The following is a 17083-nucleotide window of genomic DNA, read 5'->3' as shown; positions in this document are numbered from 1 at the left end:
CAACACGAAACAGATCTGCAGCAACATGAAACAAATCAGCAGCAACATGAAACAGATCTGCAGCAACATGAAACAGATCAGCAGCAACATGAAACAGATCAGCTGCAACATGAAACAGATCAGCTGCAACATGATGTGATTTTTTCACAGTGATGATTCTGGTTAGAGATTCATGAGTCTAACAGCCTCAGGGTAGAAGCTGTTCCTCAGTCTAGTGGTTCTACACTTAATGCTCCTCAACCTCCTTCCTGAGGGGCGCGGGGCAAAAAGTGTGTGTGCTGGGTGAGTGGGGTCCTTCATGATGCAGGTGGCTCTTTTCCTACACCTGCATCTATATAAAATGTAAAAGAAAAACAGTGATAAGATCTAAGATATGAACTAAGAAAAACGTTAATAAAAATACACTAACCACTAGTGGCATAAAAACAATATGCCGAACAGCAGCACGAACATGAGTCTGTGAGCTTTAAGATACTCTTACTAAAACTGTGATATTTAAGGGTCAAAAAAACTAACACGCATATCAGTTTTGTAAATGGGTCGAAGCTGTTCATCATCCATCCATTATATCAAAGTTCATGCTTAATAATCCAGGTACAAAATCCAACAAAGATAAGTCAGGTCCTCTGGACGGTTTCTTTTTGTTGAGACGTTTTGTCCTTCATCCAAAGGACTTCATCAGTCCGAGGAGCCACAAACTCAGTCCCTTTGATGTTTTGAACCAGTTGGCTATGGCTGCCTCAGAGGAGTCAACGGGGAGAGAGCTGGCTCCAGAAACCAAAATTATCACCGGCAAACTTGTTGGTCCACTATGGAAGTGTGCTGCTTGTGGGACTGAGTTTGTTTGTGGCTCCTTGGATTGATGAAGTCCTTTGGATGAAGGACGAAACATCTCAAGAAAAAATAAACCTTCCAGAGGACCTGACTGAACTTTGTTGTATCCATCCATTACCGTTACCCTTTCTGGGTCAGCGGGGTCACTGCTGACCATATACAGCAGTCACTGCAAGAGGTGGAGGACACCCTGGACAGGTCTCCAGTCCATCACAGGGACACATAGAGACAAAGAAAAAAATATTCACTCTCTCACTCACACCTAGGAGCAATTTAGAGTTACCAATCAGCTTAACATTATTGTTATTGGTCTGTGGGAGGAAACCGGAGTACCTGGAGAAAACCATGCATGCACGGCCCTCAGCCGAGATCTAATCCAGCAAACTTGTCGCTGAGAGGCACCACCTTCTAAAATTTGACTTTCACATTGTTTGAGTTTCATAAAAAGCCTTATTTACTTACTCTACTTACTCTGCTCATCAGTGCAGTTTTAAATAAGATATTTATAGTAGGGGAAGGGGAGAAAATATTAGATCCTCTCTCTGCTCATTTAGTCAGTCTGGCTCCTCGATGCTATGACGTTCTATTATCTTTAGCACACAAAAAAAAATTTGTTCCAAAGCATAATGTTTAAACCTCCATGCTGGACTGTGGGGATGGTGTTCTAACATTTATATTCCTTCTAATATGATTGGTTGAGATGATGCCGGAGTTTGATTTTAGTATCATATGACAACAGCGCTTTCTCCCAAAGCAAGCTTAAGACCAGATCTGCAGGTGAAGGCAGATTTCAGTCCATTATAGTGTAGGCTGTTACCAATGATGTTCTTTGTGACTGTGGTCCTAACTTTCTTCTCTGTGGTTAAGGGCCAATCCTTTCCCAATTCTTATACTCATCCTCAGTTTGAGAGGAAAGATTTTGAATGTAATATTTGATGCTCTTTTTATGTTTCTTCCATTTCCAAATAATCAGACCAACAATTGTCACCTCCTCACCAAACTTCTTGCTTATGCCCATTCCAGCTTTGTGCAGAACTACAGGTGGAACAACCTGTTTCTGTAAAGATTTTATACAAACAAGTTATCAGGAGTGTCTAAAACTGATTGATAGTCATCTGTGTGCCATAAAAACACATAACCAATCTCTATGAGCCAAAGTTCTGTCTGTGTGGTATTTATTTCCCCTCAGTGGCCTGCAAATCCATTTTTTACTTTGGCTTTTTAGTTGATCTTCTCTGTGAGTGTGCAAACCTACAAATGTTGGAGTTCTAATGATTATTTTCCACACTGAATTGTTCCCTGCAGCAGTGATGAAGCAAAGCAACAGACGTGTTTTATTTCCTGTCCGTCTTTTCTTTCAGCACCTTATCTTCAACTCGTTAACAAACTGCCTCGGGCCTCGCAAGTTGCTCCACAGCGGTCGACTGCACAAAAGCAAAAGCAGCAGAGAGCTGTGGGCCTTCCTCTTCAACGATTTCCTCCTCCTCACGCACAGCGCCAAACCTTTCTCCTCCTCTGGATCAGAGAAGTTATTCAGCTCCAAAACCAACGTGCAGCTCAAGATGTACAAAGTGGTAAGCTGGTGGGGATGCAGTTTTTGTTGATGGTGGGTAGAGAAACACTTTTTTTTTTTGCTCCTAATGCCCCTCGTTCCTCTTCAGCCGCTGTTTCTGAACGAGGTTCTGGTGAAAATGCCACCAGACCCGTCGAGTGACGAGCCCCTTTTTCACGTCTCACACATCGATCGGGTCTACACGCTCAAAACCGAGACGTTAAGCGAGAGGTATGCACATACACAACTTGCACTCTACAACCAGACATCATGCAGAGTGGTCACATGTGATCACTTTTGTTTTATAACAGGACTGCGTGGGTCCAAAAAATTAAAGCAGCTTCTGAAAATTTCATAGAGACGGAGAAGAAGAAGAGAGAAAAAGCCTATCAAGGTTGTTTAAATACTTATAGTCAGTATGTGCTGCGTTTAGGTACCACGTCTAACATTGTGTTCATTTCAGCGCGCTCCTTAAAGACCAGTGGGATCGGCCGACTGCTGGTGACGGTCATTGATGCTCAGGAGCTCAAGGCCTGTAAGCCCAACGGTGAGACCCAGTGTCATGATTTCCTTCAGCTTTACAGATCCAGTTAGGCCTCCGTACTAAAGAAACATTTATATGTTCCTCAAGGTAAGAGTAACCCGTACTGTGAGCTGACCATGGGGGCTCAGTGTTACACGTCTCGGCCAGTCAGCGACACTCTGAACCCCAAGTGGAACTTCAACTGTCAGTTTTTCATCAAAGACATCTACCAGGACGTCCTGTCCATCACTGTGTTTGAGAAAGACCAGTTCTCACCAGACGGTCAGTGAAAGAGACATATTCATTCACACAACGATGGATCACTGTCCAGTATGTCCACTTTGTCCTGTTTTCAAACAGATGAACATAATCCCAAACACGATGTTCTGTCTGTCGCCATTCTGAGAAAGTAGAGGGAACATTTTGTTTTACAGGCTCATTTTCACTTCACTACATTCAATTGAAAGAAGTATATTTAGTTCCTGACTGCCATGTTGGAGGACATGTTCAGGACTTTTCTTCTAGATCAGATCTTCGGAGAAGTTTGCAGCATAGGCAGGAACCTTTGTCAGAAAAATTTATTTTTAAACAAAGATATACAGTAGTACATCGCTACTTAGCGGTTTGTTTATCGCAAACTCGCTCTATCGCGGTTTTTCAAAATAAGATTTGACATGACACACAATTGGGTGACTGATGGATGAGCCGCACGATCGGCATGGAATTTTTATTTAAAATAAATTGTGTAAAACTATTTAGAACCTGCTGCACCTTTGTGCAGACCATACTACAGGATAAACTTCCTGCTGCAGCTGATCAGCTGTTCTCGGTGCAAAGCGGAGAAGTGGGCGTGGCCAAGAATGCTTGCAAGTGGCAAAGAGCAGAGGAGGCAGGGAGCTGAAATCATGATATTCTGTGCTCTTTTAGAGCATTTAGGAACATTGTTTAGAATATTGCAAGAGTGTAAGAAGGGTTCAAAACACCTTCATATATATATGTATATAGTATATATAGTGGTTTTTCACTTATGGCAGGGCTTCAGGGTACGGATCCCCCGCAATAAACGAGGGACTACTGTAATCTCAAAGCATGTAGTCTGTAATCTGACATTTGGGTCTGAATGATGAAATGTCATATTATGAGGGAAAAGTGCAACAATTGCACCATCCCCCATTGCGGAGCAAAGAGGGCAATTGGAAATATCTTCCTTCTATCTGTCTTGTGAGCTGGATAACTTGAAAAATAAGTGTGTTACAGATTTCAATTTTAGTGAGTGGTTGTATCTAGGTGTAAGAAAAGTTTCTGTCAAAAACTGGGCTGACACATCAAAATCCAAGATGACCATCATATATATCGTATGTAAACCAGCCACCTCGATCATTTGAGAAAATGATGCTTTCTAGTTTTTATTTTGCTTAAAAGTTTAATTTCCTCAAATAATTGGGGTGGTGGAAGATTCATTTATGGTGACAAGGTTACATTCCACACACACACACACACACACACACACACCGCCCCATCATTGCTCTCTCTGCACTCACCAGGATCCATTACTTTGCATCACCTCAGACAAGTTAAAAAACCTACCACTGATCTTATACACAATGTAACTCCTACCCACTGGAATATCTTCATCCGTTAAAGTTTATTTACATTCCCTGTTCAATCCCAGTCCAGAAAACACTCATATTGAAAACTACAAATATTCAGTATTTAAATCTCTCTGTGACGGGGGGACATTGGCGTACTGCTTGTTAAAGGGATTTTCAGTCTGGATCTATCGGTCCAAACTCTGATTTCCCAGACTGGGAAATAAAACTCAATGAGTTTAAAGTAGAAGCTTTACTGTGCATCTACCTTCTTTTATTTATTCCACAAATTTAAAGTCCAATAGTAGCCTTTCAACGTAATATGTTTTTAATAAAAACATGTTTAGCATAAAAACTTTTTATGGTTAAAAAATAAAAATAAAACTAATGTTAGTATTAAAACTATAGGTAATAGTTTAGAGAAAATAAAACTGAGCTCACTAAAATATTGCGTCTTGCTCAGTTTTTATCGTCGCTACATTTTTTTATTAGCAAACTGATCAAATTCAGGACAGTAAGCCTCTGTATCTACTGAGGTATTTGCTTCACACTTTCGGTGTGACACACTGAGATGGTGAGTCTTGGACTTGAATGTTATTTCAGCAGCAGCATGAAATTATCCTCTTTTTTTTTTTCTCCTTCAGATTTTCTGGGTCGAACCGAGGTTCCCGTGGCAACCATAAAGAAAGACACGGAAGGCAAAGGAGCAGCGAACCGTCGCCTACTTCTGCACGAAGTCCCAACTGGAGAAGTGTCAGTCAAACTGGACCTCCAGCTTTACGAGCCGAGCAAATGAGCACCAACCGTTAGAGGTTTATTTGATTTTAAATGTGCGCTGAAAGTGCCTGAGTTCATTAAAATAGTCAGAATAATTACTTCCACGAGCCAACCAGACGTTTTATCACTGACCGCCATCCAGCCGAAACATAAAGAGCTGCTGAATCAGAATCTTAAAAAGAGAACTTTATATTCTAGTTTTGCTAAATGGCTGGGGTTTGTCAAATTTATATAAACACGTTAATATGATGTGTTGTTTTATTACCACTAATGCAGGAATTATTATACCTGCTGTATAGTTCCACTCTGCCTCAGGTGTACGTTTGGAGAGCACAACTTTACACTGTAATCCTGATATGAAGGGGTTTGATGATAAAAAATGTCACCGAATCCTGAAAGTGGCTTAAATAAAATATGTATAAATTATTTTGCTTTTTTATGTCACTAAAATACACTTTCAAGTAGTTTCCTACTGGAGACTGTGTTGGATGAGAGTTTATATGCACAAGTTTATTTGGAGCGGCTCAGCTGCTGCTGGTTGATGTTAACAGGAGGAGAACCAGCAGCCGGGCCGATGACACCTACCATCAGAAGTTGCACAGATGTGGAATGGTACGCTGTCAAGTCTGGATGAGAAAAACCTTTGTTCATTTGTGAATCCAACAGAAAACATAGACAAACTTACTGCAGCAGTTCTGAGCCTCGTCCTCCGGTAGATTTGTCATGGACGCAGGTGCCGGCTGGTTAGCTGAAGACAACGCAGCCCTACTGAAAGACTGGTGGTACTGAAAGGCTCCTGTACTTTTTATATCCTACGAAAGAAGGACTCATTTAAACAGGAAACAAAAAGTGGCACTGATTTGAACAAAAATAAAACTCTACAAGCACCAAGTCAGAAGTTGTGTTGATGAGATACCATTAAATTCACATTAGTTCAACATTTTCCCCTTAGTGAACAAATCTGTCTAGAATTTTGATAATTCAGCAGATAAATCCATGCTTATGTACCTGCTTTCATTAGAGGATGCTCTTTTCTTATTTTCGTCCTACAGCTGAAAACAGGACGTGTAGTTTAAATCGGCTGTTTTGATCTGTGCAGCATTTATTGGCAGCAGCACAATTTGAACGTTAAATGAAATGTTTATAGAACAACAAAAACCTTGGAAGTGTTGTGGCTTTTCAATGCTGAAGAGAAAAGGATCGTACATGTGTGGATTGTAGGTTTCAACAAACACAAAACTGCCACAAAAGAGGCTCAAACGGTTGGAGCAGCCTCGTGGTTCAGCTCTTCTCAGCATGAAGGGTTCACGTTGGAGGTGCAGCGTCTGAGGCAGTGGCTGCACAAGCTCTGGTGTCTCTTGTCCAGTGGACACATGTTCCTCCACTCTCCTCTGCAGAGCTCGGTCCAGCGCTCGTGGAGAAGCTGCTTCCTCTTCAGCTCCACAACGTCCCGCTGAGTGAGGAAGCACTCCACCTCCTCACAGAAGATGGATTTTAGACAAGAAACATGGAATAAAGCTGTTACGGTAAAGTTTTTATAAATCAAACACAACCTTGTGTCTTAACCTTCATAAATCCGTTTTCTGCATCCTGTAAAGGTTGGATTATTTCCTGGACCTGATGATTTTTAGCCTCAACCTTTGCCTAAATAATGATGGGTTATGTAAATTCAGCTTTTGCACTTATATATTAAACATATAGCAACACCTGCAGTTGTCTCAGAGAAATACGAGTCTGTCCCTTTTGGAGCCTCCCTCATTCCTTAATGTTACACTTTGACAGCTGCCCGTCTTCCTCCCGTTTGGTTGAGACAGACTTCTCGTCGTCATTGTTTTCACATCAGTCATGGACTCCTGACACATCGACTGAATCACGTCCTACTGTTTTTATTTATAACTACAAGAAAGCAAACTAGTGACTGACAACAGTGGGAATCCTGTAAACGTCTAAAATTACACCACAAATAAAGAGTTGAGCCGACAGATTAGGCTTGATGAATGAGAAGACTTCCAGCTATGAACTGAAACACGATCGAATGGTAAATGGACTGTACTTATTTAACTCCTTTACATCTTAACACACTCGAAGCTCTTCACAACACAATCGGTGCCCTCATTTACCCATTCATACAGCACACTACTAGATCTGTACAAAGACTAATCAGTGCTTTGTCACATTCATGCACCGATGGGACACACATCAGAGGCAATGCAAGGTTCAGTGTCTTGCCCAGGGACACTTCAACACGTGACTGCTGATGGAATCGAACCCCCAAGTCTTGCAGTGGAGGACGACTGCTCTAACCACACAGCCACAGAAAAAATGCCATATGTCCTTAAACATCGATTGTTATACATGATGATTTATTGTTTTGGACAGATGGGTCCTTTTGCATGTGTTCAAAGCTGCTTCTGAGATCCCAACACAGCAATGAAGGCTGCTTATGGGACAGATCTGGTTGGCAGGCCACAGACTGATGAAGACGTCCGGATGGAAGACGAAACGTTTCCCCCTTAAAGAAACTGGTCACGATTTAACCTCTTTTTTTATTATCAAAAATATGTTCAAGTTCAAGGTTCTTAATTGTAATTCGCATCACATGTGGCACATGAGGTGGAACAAAATTGTGTACACAGGATCCCAGTTACATCCAACAATAGCCAAAATATAAATTGTAAAAGAAACAGTACTAAGGATCAAAGATATAAACTAAGAAATACGCTAAACACTTAATAGTGCAAAATAATATGCCAAACAACAGCAGCACGAACATGAGTCTGTGTGAGTAGATGAGTACGAATGAACACAGAATAGATCAGCAGCACATCAACAATCAAAGTGGCATTACAGTGATTTTTTTTTTTTCACAGTGATTATCCTGAATAAGGATTCATGAGTCTAACAGCCTCAGGGTAGAAGTTGTTCCTCACTTTAGTGGTTCTAAACTTAATACTCCGCAACTTGCTGCTTGAGGGGAGTGGGGCAAAAAGTGTGTGCTGGGTGAGTGGGGTCCTTCATGATGCAGGTGGCCCTCTTTTTGCATCTAGAGGTGTAAATGTCTGTGATGATGGGGAGACTGACTCCAACAGACTTCTGTGCAGCCTTCACCACTCTCTGCAAAGCTTTTCTTTCTGCAGCCTCCATGCCACATGTTGATGCTGGAGCACAGGATGTTCTCCACTGCACACCTGTAGAAGGAGGTGAGGACTGAGCTTCCCAGACCAGCTCGTCTCAGGCGTCTGAGGAAGTAGAGTCTCTGATGAGCTTTCTTGATCAGGCTGGTGGTGTTGTTGCCCCAGCTGAGGTTGTCGTTCTGGTGCACACTCAAGTACTTGTAGGTAGATATCACTTCCACCGCAGACATCCCTATGTTCGGGGGGGGAAGGTGTGTTGTTTGTTTTGTCTAAAATCCATGACGATCTCTTTCATCTTCTTCACATTGATGTGAAGTTTGTTCTTCCTACACCAGCTCTCCAGGTGTTCCACCTCCTGCCTGTAGCTGGACTTGTTGTTTGTGATGCATCCAACCATCACTGTATCATCTGCAAACTTTACAATATTACAGCCTTTATTGGTAGGTTCGCAGTCATACGTGAGCAGAGAAAGGGGACTCAACACACAGCCCTGAGGGGAGCCATGTTTCAGTTTATTCAACAGTCTGACACTCTTCCATTTATACTCTGCCAATTATATTCTGATCCTTTTCATTGCTCTAATGATATACTCCAGACTCTGCATTATAACAACCCTATTTTATTTGTCTTCCACACAGAGCCTTGTTGCTGATGGTGGCACTCTGACTGGAATGTCCTCGTTATGGCGCTATGTGCGCTGCTGTGTAAATGGTGCATACTCAGAACAAACCCAATCTTGCACACAGAGTTGATCCTCCTTGAGCAAAGCTTGTCTGAGAACTCCACAAATATAAACACAGATTTACAGTATGGGCACCTGGCATGGATAAGAGCTCAAATACAAATCCACATTTTGTGGATAAAAGTGGATACTCAGAAGAGTTGATCTATAGCACAGGTTATATTTGCTTGACCATACAAAGGATAAAGTGGTTGTAGGAGCGGATTGCTCTAGGCCATGACTTGCAGTGGAGCTGCAGGTCTTAATACGCTGCTGACAGTTGATGTGCTCTTAAGGTGTCCACTTAGACACCCTCTCAGAAAGCGAGTACGGGATGCTTGGGTATTAAGTGTTCGACGACAGGCGGGGCAGGGCTTGGCCAGGTCACAGCTCGTCTTTGCATAGCTCTTTCTTTTTGTGGAAGGGTCCAGGACGGGACAGGGCAGGACAGAGGGGGAGGCTACATGGATTGGTGGACTTGGTTGACTGCGTGTATTGCCCTGCTCTGGATATGCTGTTTTATAGACGGTAAGACTAAACAGTCAGTAGAAATTTAGGACATTTGTTTTGTCTCTTATGTCTTTTTTAGGTTGACTGAATATGATTTCTTTTAGTTGGAAAACGTGGTCAGAGTGGTTTAAAATATTTGCAAGGGTTAGGCCAACATTTCTCTAAAGATGGACTGACCAAGGATCAGAAATGTGTGTGATGCACTTGGACTTTTTATAAGAACATAAACAGATTCATATCCAATGACAGCAAAGACAATAAATCTACAGCTTGAATAGAATTTCCATCCAGTTCTGTGACAGGTCTAACATTAGTGAAAAACATCTCATGTATATTTATTGTTAAAACGCTTGAAAGTTTCAAGTCTAGCTCACACGTTTCATCTTCCTCTCCAGTAAATGAGACTTTGAGGCAGAGAGCACATTAGCATTGAAGCGGTGAGATTTGCAGGCCGCCGTGCACAAAGCTGCAGACTTTAATCCAGTGGCAGACGCTGTTTGTAATGGTTTGTGACATTAGTCACCGTGGTAAATTAGTCTCCATCTGACCCGGTTATACGGTCTTATCTCCAGGTAACGCCGTGCTTGAGCTGCGGCTGCTCTTCCATGCTCTGACCAAAGCTGCTTGCCACTTGTACCTGGCCCTGCTCCCGCTGCGCAGGGCCGCCACCCACTTTGCCGACGGCGTCAGGTACCTGCTCACCCATGCCCAGCAGAGCCCGCCGCCCCAAGGCTACGTCCACCAGGGCCAGCCGCTGGCCAAGAAGGGCACGCTGCACTTCCTGGAGGGCGTGTGCGTGGTGTGCGAGACGGTGCCCAACCTGATGGGCGCGGCGCTCAGCGTGGGCGCCGCCTTCTGCCACATGCTGCAAGGGGGGTTCTACATCCTGGCCGCCACCCTCCGCACCATCCAGATCAACCTGTTCTCCCAGATGAACGGTGAGAAGGAGAGGTGGGACAGGGAGCGGACCAGAGCCAAGGAGAGTGAGAAAAAGATGAACTGTAAAGTTCTAGAGTACATCTCCGTGTTCTGTCAGGACCCTGTGAGCGCGCTGCGCATCAAGGTCGACGTGCCGCCTGTGTACAGATAATCTCCGTCCGGCTAACGCGATATTCACCACTTAACTGGCACATGAGAGGCCTTCGGACTGGATCGAGGTGCAGACGATTAATTTGATCTGACAGGAAGCTGAACTTTGACCTCTGGTTGACAAAGAATCAAAGAAAGTTAAACGTGAAAGAGGAAAACGATCCATGGTGCGTTTTGTTACATCTGATGTGCATTTATTGAAATGTAAAGAAACTCAAATAAATGTCTGAAACAAATTACATCTCTCGTTTTAATAAAATACTTCATTTTTCCACAAAATCATTCAGAGATTTAAAGCTATAAAACTAGCTTACAGTTAGGCGTCTTAAATCAGTTTAGTGATTTAACTTTCAAATACAGTAATTAGGTTTATTTTAAAGTGCATTTACAACAATCAGTCCACCAAAATATGATAAATCACATCAACATAATTCACCTTATCAGATATAATAATAATCAGCATGTAATGATTCTTCAGGAAATAAAAGATTAAACATAAACAAACAAGGATAAATTCTGATGTGTGGTAAAATAAAATAAAATATCTAAATATAAAGATTAAATTCAGCAGGAAATATTTCTAATTTCCATTTGTTAGGGTTCACTTTTTTAATTTTAGTCAGTTTTCAAGAAAATATTTTATCAAATATTTTCTTAAACATTTATTAAATTTATGAACATTAATTTATGTTTTCAGTTTCTCAGCTGTGAGAAATGAAAAAAATCAAGAGCAGCAGCTAAAGCTATAAAAACAATAAAATATATTGATGTAACTACAGTATATACTGCAACTGTATGAACTACTAACTTCTACTTGTATGTAGAAAGGTTTAGCAACACTTTATTTAAAATATATACCAAAATTTAAACTGGAAAATTAATAAAAAGGTCAGTAAAGTATTTTGATATTTTCCATCTTTATTTTATTTATTCCAGGGTTGGGTTGGGGACTTTTATTTTTTTCTGCTTTTTTTTTTCATTAATTTTTGTTATTTGAACATTTATCTGCTGTTAAATTGTCATTTCCACATTTAAACCACATTTTTATTTATTTCTTCATTTTTGCTATAATTGTTCTTCATACCTCCTTTTCCAGGCAATTTTTTTTAATTATTATTTCTTGTTGTTTCTACTTTTATTTTCTTATTGACAGATTTATTTTTTTCTGTTTTCTTGTTTTGATTTTTTATACTCCTGTTGTTAAAGAGAAAACTCAGATTTTAAAACCGACACTTTTGTGTCAAAGTTTTGTTTCTTTTTTTTTGCCGTAGCAGAAACTGACTGAAGGTTGAAAGAACAGAACGGTGGAACGAGTCAGAAACAGAACCGTGAGGTGACACCACAACGGATCCGCTTCAGCTCAGACTACAGCCTGGCTTCAGGTGTGGCCTGAAGGAGCTGCGGAGGAATTTTTCCACCTACAGCAAGAGGAAAGAAATAAAATCTATCAGGCAGGCGGTGTGGTAAAACAAAAAATTAACTAGAGAAAGTGCATTCCCTGCAAAGGTGCAGTGTGAATGCTGATTGCAGAAGAACTTGCTGAGAAACAGCTGAAATTGGCTAAAAAAAACATGCTGAAATGTAGCTGAAGTGAAGAAGAACTAGCCTAAAGTAGCAGAAGAAAACAGAAAGAACACATATTTGCTGAATTAGGTTTAAATAAGCATAATTGAGTACAAAAATGAAGAAATTAGCTAAAAAAAAAAACTGAAATGAGCAACAATGGCTGAAAAATAGCTGAAAAGGCTTATACTACCAGAAAAAAGCAGAAAGAGCTGAAATGAGTTTAAAAAAAGTGGAACTGGCTGAAAAAGCAAAAAGTAGCATTAAAACAGCTAAATAGAGCTGAAATAGCAGAAAGTAGCAGAAAAAGCATAACAAGGTTAAATTAGCATAAAGAAGTTAATATTAGTCTGAAAGTAGCTGAAATTTCCACGAAAAATTTGAATTTGTCTGAAAACAGCTGAAATTAGCTAAAAAAAAAAAGCTAGCTATGATTTGTTGAAATGGTTTGAAAACTGCAGAACAAGAGTCACGCCAAAACATATACGGAAGAAAAATGGATCACAAAAGTGTGAATGCTTCATAAGCGTTCACACAATAACAAGCTAAAACAATAAACTTGAATGCAAGACAAAAACAAATAAATAAATAAATCTTTATCTTACAGAGCACGTCTCCGGCTCTTCTCACAGCTGCCTTGTTCACTTTGTGTTCGCTGTTCTCAGATCTGTGATCGGACAATACAAAACTGATTTGAGAATCAATATCCAGCGTTGCTCACCAACCTGAGAAAATAATAAAACAGACTCCAGGAACGGATCACTCACGCCTTCATCTTCGTCACGGCCCCCAGTCTTTGAAGAGCCGACAAAACGTTTTTCTGAATGTTTGATGAAAGGACCTCATAGGTATGAAGTTCACCTGCACCGAAGAAAAAATAAACAACCGTGTGAGTTATTAGAAGATGCACTACCTGGAAATGATCTTCAAGATTAGAGCTAATTATTATTTTTGTTTTATACCCGACAGGATGAGACTTGTAGCTCGGGTTCGAACACCTTGGAGGAACTGTTTCTCTGTGAAAACGTGATCTGCCTCTTCACAGAGATACCTGAACATCAGCTGGACATAAAAAACTGATTAAATCTCCTCTTCTGCATCCAGTTAGAGCTGAACACTCATTTAATGATTATAAATGAATAAAAGCTAACTTTGGTATTGACTGAATGCATTTTTATGGCACTTTTCGCTAAAACCAGCAACACCACATAAGTAGTTGGGTTTTGGGGGGGGGGTGGACACTTTCAGTCTTTTACATCAAAACATTAATTGGATACTTATTTTATGTTTCAACAATAAAGATAATAAAGAGAGCAAAGAAAGAAATGGACTGATATGACTTGTCTATTAAATCTTAAAGGGATACTTCTGATCTGAGTTTGTTCAAGGAGCCATCTACAACAGGTAAGACATTAACTGTTCATAACATTTTTACAGAGCCCCACTAGTAAAAAGTCTGAACTACTGCTTTAATTAAAACAAGATTATTAGAAATATTAAGGCACCTGATAGGAGTCTATGAAGGGTTTCAGCAGCTCCTGCAGGAACGACAACACCTCCAGCCCTGGTTCTGAAGCCATCACCTCATGGTGACTCGTGTGGACTGCTCCACATTTCTTCAGAACACAGCACGCCTCCTCAAAATCCTGATGAAAAGGAAGATAAACACAAATCTGACATTACAAATAATACACAAATATTAGCAACAATATAAAGTGTGTAAATGTGTAATAACTCAACAGAAGAGCATCGTTTTCAACACACTATTAGTGACACCTTATTAAAATCTGGTGAATTCACATTTATTTTTTTAAATGAATTCAAAAAGTGAGAAGTTCGTTTTAACACGGCAGCAGCACACAGACACTGCAGATGTTTGGAAAGTCTTTCAAAGCAGCGAGGGATCGTGTATCTAGTTTGAATCTACAACCATAAACGCAGCAAGTTACTGAAAGTTGATGTTTGATTTGTGGAGCAGGTGGTAACTGATCATTTGGGTTTGAACTGAGCATGCCCACTACGAGAAATGAGGAGTTAAAAATAACGCTTTATCCAGAGAATAAAGCTGAACTGAGCTAGAGGCTGATGTGGTTACCTGTGATGATCTGCCAGGGATGAAAACGAACTCGTTTGAAAAAACATCGAGTAAGAAGCAGAAGTGCGCGAGGAGCTCGTCTGTGGAAAGAAAAGTGGATCTCAGTGCGCTCGTATCACACAGCGCTTTAATAACTCTCACACTGACTGACTCACCTCTCTGAGTGCTTTTTGTGACGCTCATAGCCGTAGCGAGCATGGCTGGACGGGTGAACACATGCAGAGACTGATTCCGGTATGAAGCCAGCATCAGAGCGGCGGCTGCCGTCCTCGTCACGCCCTCCTCTGGATTGACGGGGTGTTTCCGCTCAGGCTCCTCCTCCCGAACCAGGTAGACACGCCCCGCTTTACGCTGAGCAACAGAGCGATGGAGCGCCACAGAGGAGGACATCACATCCGTATCAGGAACGTGCTCTGATAAACATGCAAACAAATTGTTTATGTTCATGAGGGAATATCAGAGGGAGGTTTATGTGTCTGAATGTGTTGAAGGAGACTTGTGAAGTGAGACCGTTCAGTGGGGGGGGGGGGCCTCTCAAGATAAGTTACTTAACGTGTAGTAATCCACTGAACGTGTCCTGAGTGAACGTGAACGCTTGTGCCAACTCACATTCATCTAATCTGTCTGATCTACTCCAGAGCAGATCAAAGCCTAAAGGTGGAGGAAGGAAACCTGCTCTGCTTTAACTTCACTTAGAAAACTGAAAAACAAGCGCCACCTACTGGTCAAATGAAATATCTTAAATAATAAATAAATAAATAAATCTTGATATATATATTTTTTTCCAGTTTTAATTCTAATCTTGAGGGCAATATAATTTATAAGGATAATAACTGTAATGGGAGCTAACTGTGCACTACCAAACCCACCAGGCCAGTTTATTTGAGCTCCAAAGTCCAGCGCCAGCTTCCTGAGCCAGAGGGTTCTTTCTGTGAGCTGGAGCCACAGCAGACCCTCCTCTGTTAAAACTGAGGGGGGAACCTGGACCAACAGGCAGGACATAAGGGACCAGGGGCTGATCAGAGTGCCCTCCTCCTGGATCCGGACCATCAGATGAGCCAGCCAGCTCACGCAAGCCTGAGTCTCTGTACTGGGCTTCTGAGGAAGATCTCTGAGAAAAGATCAAATCAGTTCAAAATACATTAAAAAAAATTCAGAAAAGACATGCTAAATCTGTTCATCAGCTCTTTTTATTTTCCTCCAAGCATTTTTCCCTACCTGGGTATGAGGTTGTACTGGCAGCGATTTATCTTGCCCTCACACAGCTGTCGGACAGACAAGGGACGACCAAAGTTCACATGCATGCTGCCGTAACGCTTCTGCAGAACTCTGCTGGCCTTCAGCAAACCCTGCAGAGAAAGGAGGAGACGCAGAATCAAATGACACGGTTCCTCCGACGAACTCGAATAAGATCAAAATGTTATCGTTTACAGCCACAACAGCTCTGCAAGTCCTGATTTTAACTTGTGTCAGCGTGCGTGCGTGTCACTGTGACAAAATGTGGTCATGTTGACTCCTGCGGTAACTTTGCTTGTGTCTGTGTGGACACACAAACTGTTGTCATCATTTTAAAAAACGTATTAAAACTTCCCTGTGGCGTTCACACCAAATGAACGAAGAGTTTAAAGACGAGTGTGTTCTGACCTAGAAGAGATCATTTATTAACTGTGGTGTAAATTATTCTATAAGCCCCTCAACCTGAACAACCTACCTGCAAATAAAACAACCTACATGTTTTCTTTACTTACAGCTCTAAAGAAAAAAGTCCAATATCATTTTTTGTTTGCGTGTGTGTATTTTATGGTATAAACTCTCAGAAAACGTCCAGTACAGAAAGAAAAGGCTGTGATTGGAATAAAGAGTTTTGATGTTGCTTTGAATTATTCTTTTTTTTTAACTTTATTTGCTCTCCTCCTCCTGAACTTTGTGTAGTGAGAATTGAGTTCAAGACATGTTGGGGAAAAAAGTGCTGTACCAACAGATGCTGGGCTACATTAGGTCAAATGCAGCTAACAGTATTAGCATCAGTGAGCTGATCCGTGGAGTGGGAGCACAAAATGCAAAGGAGTTAAAATAGTCACTCCGTGTTAATAACCTCAACTGAAAGAAAAGCACTGCTTTTGGTGTTTTCCTATAGACCAGGGCTCTGCAACCTGCGACTCTGGAGCCACATGTGTTTCTTTAGTCCCTCCGCAGCGGCTCTTTCAAGCTTTGACCAAAACTAACTTAAAACTGAATTTTATAGGATGTTATACCCACAACAAAAAAATGACTAGCTTTAGCAGTTTTCCTGTCATTTCCTTTACAAATATGTGGATACTAGTACTAATACACAGAGTAAATTATACTCTCTGTAACATTGTGCTTTATTTCTTCAAAGTAGGATACTCAATTAATCCACAATTTCTTTTTAAAAATGCATAAGTCTGCACAGCCCGTGACCCAAAAATGGAAGAAGCCGGTAAAAGATAATGGATGGATGGATGAAGTCTGCACAGTTTGCTTTTTTTTTCAGTTTTTTAAAAACTGGCTTTTTTTTTTTTCTTTAAAGAACCCAGTCTTCTGTGATAGACTTGTGACCTGGATGTGGGCACCAGTGACCCCCTGCAACCTGAAAAGGAAGAAACAAGTAAAGATAATGGATGGATGGATGGATGGATGGATGGATGGATGGATGGATGGATGGATGGATGGAT

General features: G+C 41.1%; 3 protein-coding genes across 3 annotated transcripts in view; 1 reads left to right on the top strand and 2 right to left on the bottom strand.

Annotated features, from left to right (window-relative positions):
- Positions 1-5701, top strand: part of itsn2a (intersectin 2a) — a 59723-nt gene extending 54022 nt beyond the window's left edge. The window contains exons 34-39 of the mRNA XM_037685816.1: positions 2196-2408; positions 2496-2617; positions 2698-2780; positions 2850-2933; positions 3018-3191; positions 5143-5701. Of these exons, the coding sequence (XP_037541744.1) occupies positions 2196-2408; positions 2496-2617; positions 2698-2780; positions 2850-2933; positions 3018-3191; positions 5143-5294 (828 nt within the window). The 3' untranslated portion in view covers positions 5295-5701. The remainder of the gene's footprint in view (positions 1-2195; positions 2409-2495; positions 2618-2697; positions 2781-2849; positions 2934-3017; positions 3192-5142) is intronic.
- The window catches only part of LOC119418514 (WD repeat-containing protein 26), a 368230-nt gene that overhangs the window by 212583 nt on the left and 138564 nt on the right, over positions 1-17083 (bottom strand). The window lies entirely within an intron of this gene.
- gnpat2 (glyceronephosphate O-acyltransferase 2) overlaps positions 11654-17083 on the bottom strand; it is a 10920-nt gene continuing 5490 nt past the window's right edge. Inside the window, exons 8-16 of the mRNA XM_037685819.1 lie at positions 15606-15736; positions 15257-15498; positions 14543-14800; positions 14388-14467; positions 13798-13938; positions 13255-13354; positions 13060-13153; positions 12898-12959; positions 11654-12147 (exon numbers count right to left, since the gene is read on the bottom strand). Coding sequence (XP_037541747.1) covers positions 12095-12147; positions 12898-12959; positions 13060-13153; positions 13255-13354; positions 13798-13938; positions 14388-14467; positions 14543-14800; positions 15257-15498; positions 15606-15736 — 1161 coding nt within the window. The 3' untranslated portion in view covers positions 11654-12094. The remainder of the gene's footprint in view (positions 12148-12897; positions 12960-13059; positions 13154-13254; positions 13355-13797; positions 13939-14387; positions 14468-14542; positions 14801-15256; positions 15499-15605; positions 15737-17083) is intronic.

This window comes from Nematolebias whitei, chromosome 12, assembly GCF_014905685.2.
Source record: "Nematolebias whitei isolate Nwh7 chromosome 12, NemWhi1, whole genome shotgun sequence".
Lineage (NCBI taxonomy): Eukaryota > Metazoa > Chordata > Actinopteri > Cyprinodontiformes > Rivulidae > Nematolebias > Nematolebias whitei.
The sequence above is the reverse complement of the archived record's forward strand: the minus strand, read 5'-3'. Positions and strand labels throughout refer to the sequence as shown.